Consider the following 12,600-nt stretch of genomic DNA (forward strand, 5'->3'; position numbering starts at 1 on the left):
CTTTGGAGCAAGGTCAAATAAATGTAACTTTATGGTATATCATAAGGAGTTTGTTCGATATTACTTTACAATCCCATCGAGCAAAAAGTGTTTGTCTTGAAGTATATCACTTTCTAGACAAACTGTTCTTGCTAGAAAAGGGTAGTGGGAGTAAAAGAGTGCTTAAAGAGTTCAAGAGCCATAAAGTGGAACCTTTATGGAACTTGAGCCTATGACTAATGCATCGGATGTGTAGTTGAAAGTTCACAGTACACCACAACGCCAAACATCTAGTAAGATACGTCAAGTTCCAAAAATAATAGATTTCTTAGGGATGAAGATGTATTTGTTGTAAATTTAATACATGCAAGTATACGTATTGAACAAGTAATATAGACAGTAAATCCAATATCGTATCCCATAGGGATTTGCTCCTAATTCTCACTAAGGACTAAAATTTTAACAAACTAATCTTATCCAAGTAACTCAATTTTTGAAAGATTAATTAAAAACTAAATTTAGTTAAACACTAAACTAAGGAATGAAGGTTGAAAATTTACTAGAAAAGCAATAGATTAAAGGCCTAGGATCATGGATTCATTCAACATTTCATCTGGAATACATTTCTCTTAATACTTAAATTCATGGGTGGTGTTGCTAGCCTAGAATCCAAACTTATGTACAAGTCTTTGTTAAGATGCTTTGTACACATACCTAATTTAATTGCATCACTATATGCCTATAGTAATCAATTAAATATGGTTCATTAAGTAAATGTTCTAATTTGACTGCATGTGGCATTTAGGCGTACATCTACCCTGATTGCTAATCAGATCACCTAATTTCTAAGTGACATGAACACAAGCTATTCAAAACTTAGTCTAATCTAAAATTACTTTGTCAAGTTTCATTTAGATTTTCATAACTAATCAATTGCTAATCAGACAATCAAAGACAATAAGTACAAAATTGAATAAACATCGCCATACCCGTTCATAATAAATAAAAGAGAAACAAAATATTCAAATTACATAATGAAATCAACCACAATCCTAGAAAAATAATTCAAATCATCATTTCTGCAGCAAACAACATTTTCTCAAGAAAATAACTCATGTTTACAGCAAAAGAAAGAGACAGAAAAAGGAACAGGTTTTCTGTCTATTCTGATCCTTATTAATCGTCATTGATTTCTTCTCGTTTCCTCTTGTGTAGAACTCCTCTTTTTTCTCTCAAAAAACTGTCGCTCTGTCCTACTCTCTTCTAATAAAAAAAAATCCTATTTGACCTCACTCCTTGAGACAATAGCTCGGCCACCTTTAGTGTCGCGACCTTCCTCCTTGACCCCTGCAATGCTAGGCTCTTGGGAAAATGTATGGGGACTTGTGGCATCAAAGCACTGTGGCCTTGGGTCTTCGAGGCCGCATCCTTCCACTCCTTCATGTTGCCTTGCACAGAATTGCAGCAGTCCTTCCTCTTGCAACATAATTTTCTCCTACCTCGAGGCTAATCTGGGCAAAATGGTAGTCACAAAAGTTGTAATTCTACTTCTTAGCTTTCCAATGGTCTAAGAATCATATTGATTGGACTTCTGTAACGTGAGTTATGCTAGAAATACCGCAGTATGTTCAATAAGAGTCTGCACCTAGCCATCCTTGCACAATTCATCATCCATCAACTTTGTGCACTTGAGAACCTTCCAAAACAAAGATTAAATCAGTAATATATCAAATTAGGACTCTTAACATGAAAATGAGTTAGAATTACTTGCATTAGAGTAGTTCAATATGCTTTAAACTTATTAATAAAAAAATATGAAAACGACTTAAAACCAACTTAAAAAACACAAAGAATTAATGATTTTAGCATTCAAAATGTAATAAAATAATTTCATATAGTAGAATTATCTGTATTACTCATTGATGAGCCTACTACGTATGAGGAAGCAATGTTAGACATTGATTCCAATAAATTAAAAGAAGTTATGAAAATCGAAATGAATGTCATGAAAGCAAAACAAATATGGACTGTGGACTCATATAGTATTAAGACCATCAAACTATTATGACGAGCAAAGTTTATTTAGTTTATTTAGATCTTAATTGGTATATGCAGAATAGTGTGGTAAAAGCTCTTTCCCGTGGCATTAACTCCCGTAAATGGCATTGGATCCATTAAGACGGTCAACACAGTAGGGAATGTCTCCCATCAAACTACCCTGCACATCCAAACCGACCTTTGGCATATAGTACTAAATCTTGAAAGCATGACTGACAATAATGTTCATGGACCAAAAAAGATTGATTTTCATTATTCTAACTTGAAAATTATTAGATTTAATATTTTTTTTAGTTGGAAGAATTAAAAAAGTAAGATGAAAATTAATTATCATTGGATGGTTGAATTATTTAAAAAAACTTAATAATGATAATAATAACTTAGTTGATTTTTTTTTGGGTATATAAGAACCGGAAAATAAACCTACTTAACTTCTCAAACTAGGAGAACCTATCTTGTCCTTAACAAGTAATGGATGCAAATCTAAAGGTGGATTGATCAAGGTAGTCGTTCAGAAAGGACACTGTTGACCAAAGTTAACAAGGAATCTGCACACATGTTATTCTCTCTAAAAGCATGACGAATATCCTTCACCCAACCTTCTTGAATCAAAGCAATACAATCATGAACTAGAATAGGATGTCACTACACCGTGCCTCAAAAATTGAACTACTGACTGCTGCATCCAATCATCCAATTCCACAACCAGATGGGTTTAACTGAAATCTCCTTATCAACAATAAAACCTTTCTATAATAACTTAGCTGATTGATATATAGTTGCTATCCCTACTCCGTTAATGCTAATATATAATGATAATTCTTGCATGTTACACAAAAATACTATTAATTGTCTGCTTGTATACCCACTCCGTCGCCCCCCCCACCCAGCCCCCACCACCCAATCCCCCGCAAGAAAAAAAAGGAATAAAGAAACAGTAAGCACAAATCATTAAGGTCATGTTTGGTTAGCCATTCCCCTTCTATTCCTTACAAAATTTTATCTCTTTGTTTGGTTTGTTCTTGGGAAAAGAATAGCCATTCCAAAAGGAATGACTGCTCTTTAATATTATCTTCTCCCATAGTATTAGCTATTCTACACCTATGAGAATAAAATTTAAATATTTTGGATTCAAATGTCTTTCTTTATTTTTAAAAATTACAAACTTAAATTTATAAAATTTATATTTTAAATTAAAATTAAAAAATATTAATATTTTCATATTTTCAAATTAAAATAAAAATTAATATTTTAAATTATTAATTTTTAAATTATTAATTGAAATTTAAATTAAAAAATGAAAAATGCAAATAGAGAAAAATAAATCTTATTATAATAAAAAGGTTAAGTTATTAATTATATATTATAAAATATTTTGAATTTAAAAATTAATTAAAAGTATTAATATTTTAATCATAATAATATTTAAATTATAAATTAAATTACCAATTATTAATATTTTCAATCAATTATAAATTATTAATATTTAAAAAATAAAATAAAAAAAATAATCATAATAACATTTAAATTATAAATAAAATAGTATTATTTTATAATATTAATGATTAAATTATAAATAAAATATAACACTTAAATAATCAACTATTAATATTTTAAAAAATATAAACTATTAATATTTAAAAGATAAAAATAAATAATCATAATAAAATTAAATTATAAATAAAATATTTTTATTTAAAAAATTAATCATTCCTTTATAAATAAAATATTAATATTTAAATGATATATTATTAATATTATAGGTAAAATATAAATTATTAATATTTAAAATATAAAATAAAATAAAAATAAATAATCATAACAACATTTACTATTAATTATTAAAGTATAAATAAAATATTAATATTTAAACTATCAATTTTTAATATTTTAAATAAATTATACATTATTAATGTTTAAAAATAAAATAATTTAAAAATAAATAATCATAATAATATTTAAATTATAAATAAAATATTAGTATTTTATAATATTAATGATTAAATTATAAATAAAATATTAATATTTTAAAAATAAAATAAAATAAAATAATCGTATATATAATAAAAGGTATTTTATCTTTTTATTTTTATTTCTTTCTTATTCCAAAATTATTGTTACCAACCAAACACTGTAATAAGTTATAATAATTATCCCTATTTTATTCCATTGGTCATATTAAATTACGTAATACTTATTTTATTTTATTTTTTTCTCATTTTATTCTCACGTAATAGCTATTCTATTCTATTTCTGTTTATTTTACGAACCAAACGTGTTATAAAAGCTATAAGCACGGTTTTCCTAACCAATGGTGTGGGAGATGGGGCCAGTATGAGACCTTGGTTTGTGGATCGGCCCAAATCCAGAATTTGGGCTTTGTGTAAGTTTAGAAACGCTTTCCAGGTGGGAAGTGGTAAAGAGTTGTGAGCTGAGGGAAGCGGAGGGGAGAAGGGCAGGGAGAGATGGCCGGAGGAATAGGAGCATTTTGGGCAACAAGAGTGATGGAGATAGTGAAAAAGCACGACTCCGGAGGCCTCGTTTGGAAGAGAATTAAGCTCACTTCTACCCGCAAAGCCAACGCCAAGAAACGGCTCCATCGCGTTTGGCAGGTCCTAAAACTCTGACCTTTTTTTCTTCTTTTTTTTTTCTTTTTAGGGTTTATACTTTTAGCTTGTTTACACATGTTCTTATCGTTTCAATGCTTAAGCTCTTTTATGCCAAAGCTATTTTTTACTTGGATAGTGATGATAATTGTTCCTGAATTGATTCAATTACTTCTTGGGAACTAGTTAGAATTCAAGGCAAATATACATTGTGGGGGAAGGTTTTCAACTACAAGATACAAGGTTCAAGTAGACATTGACAGTTTATTGCATCTAAACCTATGTGTATTTGGGCTCAGACGCTGAATGTAGTTGCAAGTTTTGTATACCCCATAAGAGAGCATGGAGAGTTTAATTTCCATCTGGTTTAGAATTTTGTTAATCTGGATTTGCTCATAAGGGTTTTCAAGAGTGATTTTTTCCTCTTTGTGCTTTTGTGTTCGTCCCTCTTCTTTAGCCCACAGAAAATTTTTCTTCTATTTCATGGAAATTGGCATTGGGATATTCAATTGTGATATAGAACAAATTTTTGAGAGTTGAAGATCTGTTTGGGTTGTTTTAAGGGACTTATAGACATAGGCTGGCAGTATATGTGTTTGATCAGTGACCTTGAGTGTTTTGAACCCAAGGATTCAGAAAAGGGATGGTAAATCTCGAGTACTGAAGAAGAAATAGTACGGGATTAAGGTGCCCCTGCAACATGTTTACACTATATCTAAAACTTTGGCTGGTTGAATGATTGAATCCGTGCTACATGGACATAATGTGGTTTAGGTTTCTAACACGGGTTTGTCAGTTGCCAACTTGCCATCAATTTGTTGTCATGCTGGTACTAAGTTAAGAGAATCAGCATGTATTATATCTGGGCCTTTATTTTTTCTCCTATTCTTTTGCTTGCATCTAAACATTCCTTGAGTTTTTATCATCTGCCAAAAGAAATTATTCAATTACAAGCATGTCATTTTTTGAGACAACACTATTTTGTTAAACTTAAGTATGTGACCTTTTCAGTGGCCTTCAGATGGTGGATTCAAATCCTATTCTATGCTCTGTATCTGTGAAATAGACTTATGACTTCAAATAATTATATGAAAGAAACCTGTCATAGTCTTTGTTTAGGGATTCAGAGATTCGATTTGATGCTGTTGGAACTTAGCTAGTCTATCACCAGTTTTGCTTCCTATGAGGTCTAGGTATCCTGCTGAAAAGCCCAAATCTATAACCATTTAAGAAACACTAATCTTATAAAATTAAAAAAAAAATCCGTGGAATCAAACCCAGATAATCTCAACACCCCACCCCCAGCCCCCTTGTAAAGAAAACTGAAATCAAACTCTGCTGATTTTTCTATAATGAAAATGCCATGTCTTTACAGTCACTTGAATGGCTTTAACGCTTTTCATGTCTTTACTCTTTGCTCTATGTTATTCATTTTATATTCTTTCATGGTTGTGAAAGTTCATATCAACTTGCATATCTGAAATTGGGCTTTCCTTTTTGGCTGCAGAACTCTGAAATTGAGTCTAGGTTACTGTAATTACCCTCTTTGTTTACCCTGTATACCAATGAATTTGCAGAATGTTGATGACAAAACTTGTGACTCCTGGATAATTAAATGTTTTGCTAAATGTATTTTAGATATCATCTTTCAAAATGTATATGTTTTTGAGATATTGGAAATGTTTATTTCTTTCAGAATGAAGCTGTTTTGAGGGCATGTGCAGAACCACCTTCAAAAACAACTGATGTTGTAGCTGGTGAGAAAGATGGGGAACAGGCAACGTAATGGACAAAATGAGGAAGAGATTACATGAGCCTCAAAGGAGGATTTTGATGATTATTGGCTTCATGTTGCAAAAGCAGTTTGAGATTTGAATTTGGTTGGATACCATCAATGACCACTATTTTATTTGTGTTTAAGACCATTGCTGTAACAATTTTTTGATCATGTAGTAGTATGCAGCTTGTTGGTCATTGGACACAGTCAATCATAATCTTGCATCCTCGTAAGAACACCTTAATGTGAACACTAGCTTGTCAATGAAATATCTAAACTTGGTTTCTAGTGAAATAATCAATACCCTTTATAAGTGTAACCACAATAAGATCGCCTGCTATGTCAAAGAATGAATTTTGATATGCTAGGAAGGGTTGACTGAAAAGTTGTCATTCTTAAAATTCAGCAGCTGCTGGTTTGCTTGTATGGGCTGTTGACAGGGACATTCATGATAAAGCTGATTTTTGATCGAATTGATGATGGAGCTCCCAGTGCAGATTTATGCGTCCACATCGGCAACAGCGTGTCATTGTAAGGTTCCCTCTTTAAGTTTAAAGGTTTGATGGAATCTTATGATATTTCTTGACGAATCTTTCCAGTTCGAATAGTCATCACAAAGATAACCATGAATCTTGTTGTAAGACGATGTGGTCCATTCTGGCATTGAAGGCGGCGGGGGGGGGGGGTTGGAAGTTGGATAGAAATGTGGACTCAACACCACCGAAAGAAAGTTTGAGAAGCCCCTCCTAGCTATTTGAGTTTCCAAAGGCCAGAAGACTGATTCTGACATTGGAAAAATTAGAATAAACATATGAATTCTTCACTGTGTACGTCTCAAAACCTCTTGGAATTTTAAGAGATCCTTCATTAATTGAGTTTGCCTTTTCACACGCAACAATCACATGATACCTTCACATGTCTGGCTGCTCATCATGTAATATTTTGATGGTTTACGTGGAATTAACAAGACTAAAATGTTATTACTTTCGCAGGAAGCTGAAAAAGAATCTTTAGCTGTGGTTAGAGCGTATATTTGGAAAATCTTACTACCATCAAGGACGTTGCTGGCATCCCATGCGCCTATCTGTTAATAATGAGCTCAGCATTTTAAATGCATGGTGGAACCTGTTGGATGTCTACAGCCTGAAATATCATTGACCATTCTCAGCTGTTTAGACAATTCATTTCTCAAGTATGATAGCAAGGCATTCATTTCAGGGCATGAGTTATTTATGGCCAGATGCCGTGCCGCAGAGCAACTTACCCACTTTACAATTCAATTCCTCAAGGAAAAGTTTTAAGCATTCAGCTTCTTGTGAGACGCTCAGGCTTTGGATCCCCTTTCAAATGTAGAAATGGTTGATTTTTTTGTAGGGGGGGGTTCTTGAGGTCATTTACAACAAGGGTACCATAACAATAACATTTCTTTGGGTCGATTAGATTCATATTTAGATGATAACAATATATTTTTGAATGCGGTTAAAATACTGGAGATGTCTTTGTTGCAGGGATACCAAGCAACCCTTCAAACTTCAATCTGTCCAAACAAGCAGCGCATAAAAGTGGTTGGTTTTTGGGAACTGGTCAACTTACATAATTGATAATACATTCCCAGTGCGGAAGGTATTGCGTTTTTAAAATGTCAAGTTTACCCATTGTGATCGTCACTGGGCTTGTACTTTTTCAAGGGTAGGTAGGGTTTTTAAAGTGATTGACCTAATCAGGTGAGGCTACAGAAAGTTTTGGTGCTGTTCATTGTGAGGTCTACCACGAGGACTCCCCACGTGATTGACAAGTTGAAGCCCAAATCACCAATCCCACGACCCAATCCAATTTCCTTCTCTTTTTCTCTCCCCCATTGTTGTCATGAAAATGAAATTTATACATATACAAAAGTGACGTGAAGAACTCCAACAGCCTGAGCTGATTCTAAAACCATTGTCACAAGCAACTCTGGTCGGCATATATATATATATATATATATGGTTTTTTGGTCATCCCCTTAATTTAAACTTTAATTCTTGTTTTTCCCTTCCTGTTATGGCATAGCAATTCCTCAATTATGGACGATTAGACTCTTAATCAAGGTATAATCTATGCCGTCCTGAGTTTGTCTGGCATCCACTTGGCAATCCTATGAAGCTCCATGGCCCACTCCTTAACCTCTCAGGTTTATGAATTCCGATATCGCATTCACATCCATCTTTGTCACTTTGTGTACTGTGACAACCCACCTTATATAACTTTTTTTTTTTACATTTGCCTGTATAAATCAACAAGTCATGGACGATGATCATAATTTGATAACTTGTATTTTCAGCTTATGGGTTAATTATCAGGAGTGAGTCAACTATAAAGGGGACATGTTCCTTGCATGCAAGACACGTGTAGTATATACACAGCGAATGGGAACTCCCCTCGATTAAGAATTGTGAAAAAAGTATAATACATTTTATGTTATTTTGGTATATATATTATTGGAGTCAAAACTGCAGGGTAGTTGGACAATAGTGGGAGAATCTTACTGCTAAAATCCCTTTGCTAACAAATTTTCAAATGGCGAGAATGTTTTCTATTGGGTACAAGTTAGAAGAGGGTCTACATTTCTTTATGTACAAGGAACTTAATAAAGTCATCATCTGATGATTAACTTGTTTTACGGTGTGTGTTTAATCTTTGCAAGAAAATCATATGCTTGACAACTAAAAAGTCATAAGATCAATTTTTAGGACTAGGGGGACAGTTGGATTGGACCCCAGGCTCATTGTTAAATTCCGCCATCCTTGGTGAAGAATCTCGATAACTTAAGTCTTCCTACTTCCACCAACTAGTCCTGTAAATTCAAATATTAGTTAACCCTGTTTTCCTACAACCTTAGACCCACTCCGTCCTGTTTCTTGTATTGTTATATGAGTGTTGAGTGTGCGACAGTGGTTACAAATGCTGAAAAAAATATACCCAGAATGTCTCTTTCTGTTTCTTGGTACAGAATTTGCTCGTTTTTCAATGATATACAACGGATTGAAGTGTACAGGAAGAGTAGAACTTGGTGCCGGCTCAGGAATTTTTGGAGATTCCATCCATTGCGAAATAGTGCCGAAGAGAATTGGGTTCTTTTGTTTTCTTTCCTTCTAAAGTGATATTACCCTTACCGGAAGGGAGAAGGGAACCTCGTGCAAATGCTGATTTGCAAAGATCTTATGCTTATTCTTGTGCTCCCCAAAAAAGGGTTTTGCTTTTGCCATAGTTTTATATTACATGTTATTATACGCCTTATCTTTTTTCCTTCTTTCATCCCACTCTCTACTTTCTCTTCTCTGCGCCTCTTGCATTTTCCCTCTCTTAAAAAAGAATTGCCTTTTTGTAAAGAACTTGCTCTGCATGTTCTGCAAAGCAACTTTGAAGTTGAATCATAGCATGTTTGTTGAAAACATTTGCAAAATGCCAAAAAGAGGACTTTTGAAATTTAGAGATTCATTACAAAGGGGCACCATGTGTTAGAGTTTGCTCTTCATATAATAGTTAATGCCGAATTCCATCCTTTTTTCTTTCTTTTTCTCTCTTGATATCTCTTTCTGTTGCGTGATAATCACAGACAAAGAGACGCAAAGACTTACATTACCAAACACTAGATTTCTCTTTTCTTCTTTTTTTTTTTTTCCTTTTGTTTGATAAAGACGTTATTCTGATTGGCTAATCAGAAGCACAACTAGTGGTACAGGCACGAAAAGCAAGTGTGAATTGTGGTTTTTAAGGTTTTCTTCTAAAATAAGGAAAACTATTGCAACTACTGCTTTCTTCGTGGTCATCTGTGTCATTATGGGAAATTTCTGTGATCCCACTAGAGCCAGAGGACGAGCAAGAAGGGGCAAGATTTAAGTCAGTCCTGTCCTTGGTCAGGAAATCATAGAAAACAGGCCTGCTTGTCCTTACTTTACGAGCTCCGTTTTCGTTGCAAGATTGCATGCTATCATCATCATTTTTAGTAGTACTACTTCTTTTCTTCAAAAATATGCGACACAGCACCCAATTTTCCATTGGCACCGCATGGCTCTGTAGAAGTTTTAACACAAAATTATCATTAAGTTGATTGATCAACATATATAGCATAATTAAAGTAACAATGTGATGCCAATTATTATTATAACTACTAGGTGTAAAACATGACTCCAGAGTTTTGGAAATGTGTTTGTGGATGAGAGGCTTGAATTATGTAGCGAAAGGTCCTATCTCAATACCTACAAGCAGTAGTAGTATACAAGAATAAAGCAACAGAAATGAGCATGACTGAAAATTTACCTGAGTTTGGCTCTTCTTATGTGGGGCATTGCAGGCTGCTGTCTCAGCGCTAACAAGGCGATATTCATGCATGATCCAATCGGTCCTAGATCCGTGTGGGGGCTTTCCTCTATAAAAAACCAGAGTTTTCTTCATGCCCACGACTTGGTTGCTCCTAGAAGTTATAATTTGTTTGTCAATTCCGGTTGCTTTCCAATAACCTGAAACTGTGGCTCGGTTGGATCTATTCCCATTGGGATACTTGGCTTCTCTAGTGCTGAAAAAATACCTCTCTTGCTCCAAATCACCTGATAATACACACACAGAGACCTAATGTATCAGACCATCTAATTTGCCCTACAGGCTTATTATGTGTTAGCAGCTCAAAGAGCTGTTACATTTAAAACTATGTCAGCACGGTACTTCCACAACTGATACAAGAAGTTAGCTCTAGCTACAGAACAAAGTGATTTGGTTGTAAATGACAATCTACTTCATGCTGCTCTTTAGGGGTTTTATTAAAGAAACCAAATTTTATGACTGAGTTCTCCAAGTTGTGCTTATGTTTAAGTAACCAACCTGGCAATTCCCAAGGATCAGCTTTGCAAACATCAACTTCAGGAATGATAGAGGCAGGCAACGGCCAAGCAAGCACCTTTCGTCTTAAGTACTGAACCACTAACTCTTCATCTGTAGGATGAAAGCGGAATCCAGGAGGCAATCTAAGCACACCATTCTTTACAAAATTAAGCTTCTCCATCCTTGAAAGAGGAATCCAACTAAGAAAACGGCTGAAAACCCAGAGGCCTCTGAAGCAGCTTAACAAAAACACTCAACTGGAAACAAAAAGGAAAAAGAAAAGAGAAAGAGCGAGAGTAGGAGTCTTCAAACACCCAATTGAGCCTACAATTCGAGCATCCCAGTTTGCCTTCTTATACTCCCTCAAAATAATAGAGAATATCAAGAGGGGAACAAGAAAAAGAAAAAGAGAAAGAATTCAGGATATAAAAGAAAAGGAAAAGTTGTGAGTTGAGAGAGAGAAAGGGGGCGAGGTGGGTACATGAGAGGGAAAGTGTGGCTTCTTTATAGTAATGGGGTGTTGAAGGCAAAGGGGGTCTTAAAAGAGGGGAATAGAATAAGGACGACCCATTTGGCGTAAACTAGACTCAAGCTCTTCCCTGCCCTTTCTCCCTTGTTGTTCTTTTGACGCTATTTTAACAAGTTCAACAAGTTAAACTAGCTCTCTTCGAAAAGGTTAAAGTTTTTAATCGAAACGGAACCGAATACGTCTCAACTTTAAGCCTAGTTCTGTTCGACCTTTGTGTATGGGAATAACCGTAGCTGTTAAAGCTCTTTTCAACGTTTTTCTTCCTTCCACAGAATCTTAACATTTTTTAATTAAGTTTAACACTCTCATCCCTGGTGATCGCTCAATTACCACACCACCCTTCCCTTGTCAAACTTTCGGACGGTTAGAGGGGTTCTTTGGTCAGAACAAAACAAGATGGCCATTTTAGTAAATTTGGAATAATCCTGAGTCCCGACTGCCCTCCATGAGGAATATAAGGGTTGCAGCCTCGTAAGGGTGAAGTCACCTTATGTCATATGCTTACAGCTGGAGCTCACGAAGGTCTTTAATGGTGAGGTGACGAAAGTACGAAAGTGCCCTTCACAAAAGCCTCCTAGGCGGTCGTAGGGGAGTGCACGTCCCAGGGGACAAAATATTGTTAGCCGTTGGTTTCTGGATAGAGCAACACTTTCACGAAATGTCTCAAGTTTGATTGGCCCCGACTTTGTTCAATGTTATTCCTTGACCGTGGCTGTTACTTGAATTTTTTAGCGATGAATGTGCTTTGAATTTTGAGGTTTTTAGAATTTGTCTTGGTGAATTGACAAAGGAAT

At 34.5% G+C, this 12,600-nt stretch overlaps 2 protein-coding genes across 2 annotated transcripts; one reads left to right on the forward strand and one right to left on the reverse strand.

Moving 5' to 3' along the window:
- The first annotated feature begins 4,448 nt into the window (after window positions 1–4,448).
- On the forward strand, window positions 4,449–6,717 carry LOC18608895 (uncharacterized). The gene is made up of 2 exons (XM_007043807.3): window positions 4,449–4,649; window positions 6,340–6,717. The coding sequence occupies exons 1-2, from the start codon at window positions 4,503–4,505 to the stop codon at window positions 6,427–6,429; spliced, it is 237 nt and encodes a 78-aa protein (XP_007043869.1). The 5' UTR covers window positions 4,449–4,502; the 3' UTR covers window positions 6,430–6,717.
- Window positions 6,718–9,942: 3,225 nt separating this feature from the next.
- Window positions 9,943–11,605, reverse strand: NAC083 (NAC domain containing protein 83). Its single transcript, XM_007043808.3, has 3 exons — window positions 11,278–11,605; window positions 10,720–11,006; window positions 9,943–10,473 (listed from the first exon to the last, which is right to left on the reverse strand). The coding sequence occupies exons 1-3, from the start codon at window positions 11,456–11,458 to the stop codon at window positions 10,171–10,173; spliced, it is 771 nt and encodes a 256-aa protein (XP_007043870.2). The 5' UTR covers window positions 11,459–11,605; the 3' UTR covers window positions 9,943–10,170.
- Between the last annotated feature and the right edge of the window lie 995 nt (window positions 11,606–12,600).

Source organism: Theobroma cacao, chromosome 2, assembly GCF_053813885.1.
Source record: "Theobroma cacao isolate CCN51 chromosome 2, ASM5381388v1, whole genome shotgun sequence".
NCBI lineage: Eukaryota > Viridiplantae > Streptophyta > Magnoliopsida > Malvales > Malvaceae > Theobroma > Theobroma cacao.